Source organism: Echinops telfairi, unplaced genomic scaffold (assembly GCF_000313985.2).
Source record: "Echinops telfairi isolate 266 unplaced genomic scaffold, ASM31398v2 ScPeMD7_7400;HRSCAF=8409, whole genome shotgun sequence".
In the NCBI taxonomy this organism is placed as follows: domain Eukaryota; kingdom Metazoa; phylum Chordata; class Mammalia; order Afrosoricida; family Tenrecidae; genus Echinops; species Echinops telfairi.
In genome coordinates, this window is record NW_022111300.1 from 51044799 (window position 1) to 51046009 (window position 1211).

Sequence of the window (1211 nt, forward strand, 5' to 3'; positions counted from 1 at the left end):
TCTGATTTCTATTTAATGTCTCTAACACATCACAGATTTCTCCAAGAGCTTTGTGGGTCTGGAACTAAGCAAATCTTAATACCAACTTTCTAGAGTAGATACTAGTTGTATCCCCTTTCCAAAAGAAATAAATTCATGCATAGTTAGAAAGTTTATATAATTTTCTAGATATCTTAGTTACAATGGGAGCTAACATTTAAAGTAAGATAGTCTGCTTCTAAAGTTAATGTCTTATGTGTCTAGCTGTTTTACAAAATTATTGAAAATAATTAACACTAGGCAGCCATCTCCCACTGGTATCATGGCTGCCCTCAGACCCTTGCTGAAACCTAAAGTTGTAAAAAAGAAGACCAAGAAGTTCATCCAGCACCAATCCGGCCTCTATGTCAAAATTAAGCACAACTGGCACAAGCCCAGAAGCACTGACAACAGGGTGCGGAGAAGATTCAAGGGCCAGATCTTGATGCCCAACATTGGTTATGGGAGCAACAAGAAAATCAAGCACATGCTGCCCAGTGGCTTCTGCAAGTTCCTGGTCCACAACATCAAGGAGCTGGAAGTGCTGCTGATGTGCAACAAGTCTTACTGTGCAGAGATTGCTCACATTTACTCCAAGAATTGCAAAGCCATTGTAGAAAGAGCAGCCCAGCTGGCCATCAGAGTCACCAATCCCAACGCCAGGCTGCGCAGTGAACAAAATGAGTAGATGGCCCATTTGCAAGTTTTATTTGTGTTAAATAAAACCATAAGTAAAAAAAAGAGAGAAAATAATAAACACTAAACACTAACTCAATTAATAAACTAATTCTATAAGTCAAGGTTTATATTCAATAAAGTTTTAAAAAATTATTAGACAAAACATTATTATCCATCCAATTATAAACATCCTCAATTATATGATTCATTTTATATATTTGTCTCTTTACCTTAAAAATATAATATTTCATATTCTCTATATACCATTTATCTATACAATTTATGGACAATTTAGTTCATAGGTATACTTGGTAGCTGATACATGTTCAGAGCTTTGGAAAACCATCTCAGAATCTCATTTTGCCAGAAGCAAACATCTGTTGCTACTTGTCATCACTGATGCCATCATTTTGTTAATTTCACCAGGTTTTACCATTCCCTGCTGTCATGACTGATCATATGATGTGCATGAAGCCCTATATGCTGATCTTTTGTTTTATTTGCTCTCTTTGATT

General features: G+C 35.9%; 1 protein-coding gene across 1 annotated transcript; it reads left to right on the plus strand.

Annotated features, from left to right (window-relative positions):
• Positions 1-301: 301 nt before the first annotated feature.
• LOC101664122 (60S ribosomal protein L32-like) lies at positions 302-706 on the plus strand. Its single transcript, XM_045296080.1, has one exon. It carries the CDS (start codon positions 302-304, stop codon positions 704-706), a length of 405 nt encoding a protein of 134 aa, XP_045152015.1.
• The last annotated feature ends 505 nt before the right edge of the window (positions 707-1211 follow it).

Coding starts and splice junctions, on each gene's coding strand:
- LOC101664122 (XM_045296080.1), top strand. CDS start 302: ATGGCTGCCCTCAGACCCTTGCTGAAACCTAAAGTTGTAAAAAAGAAG.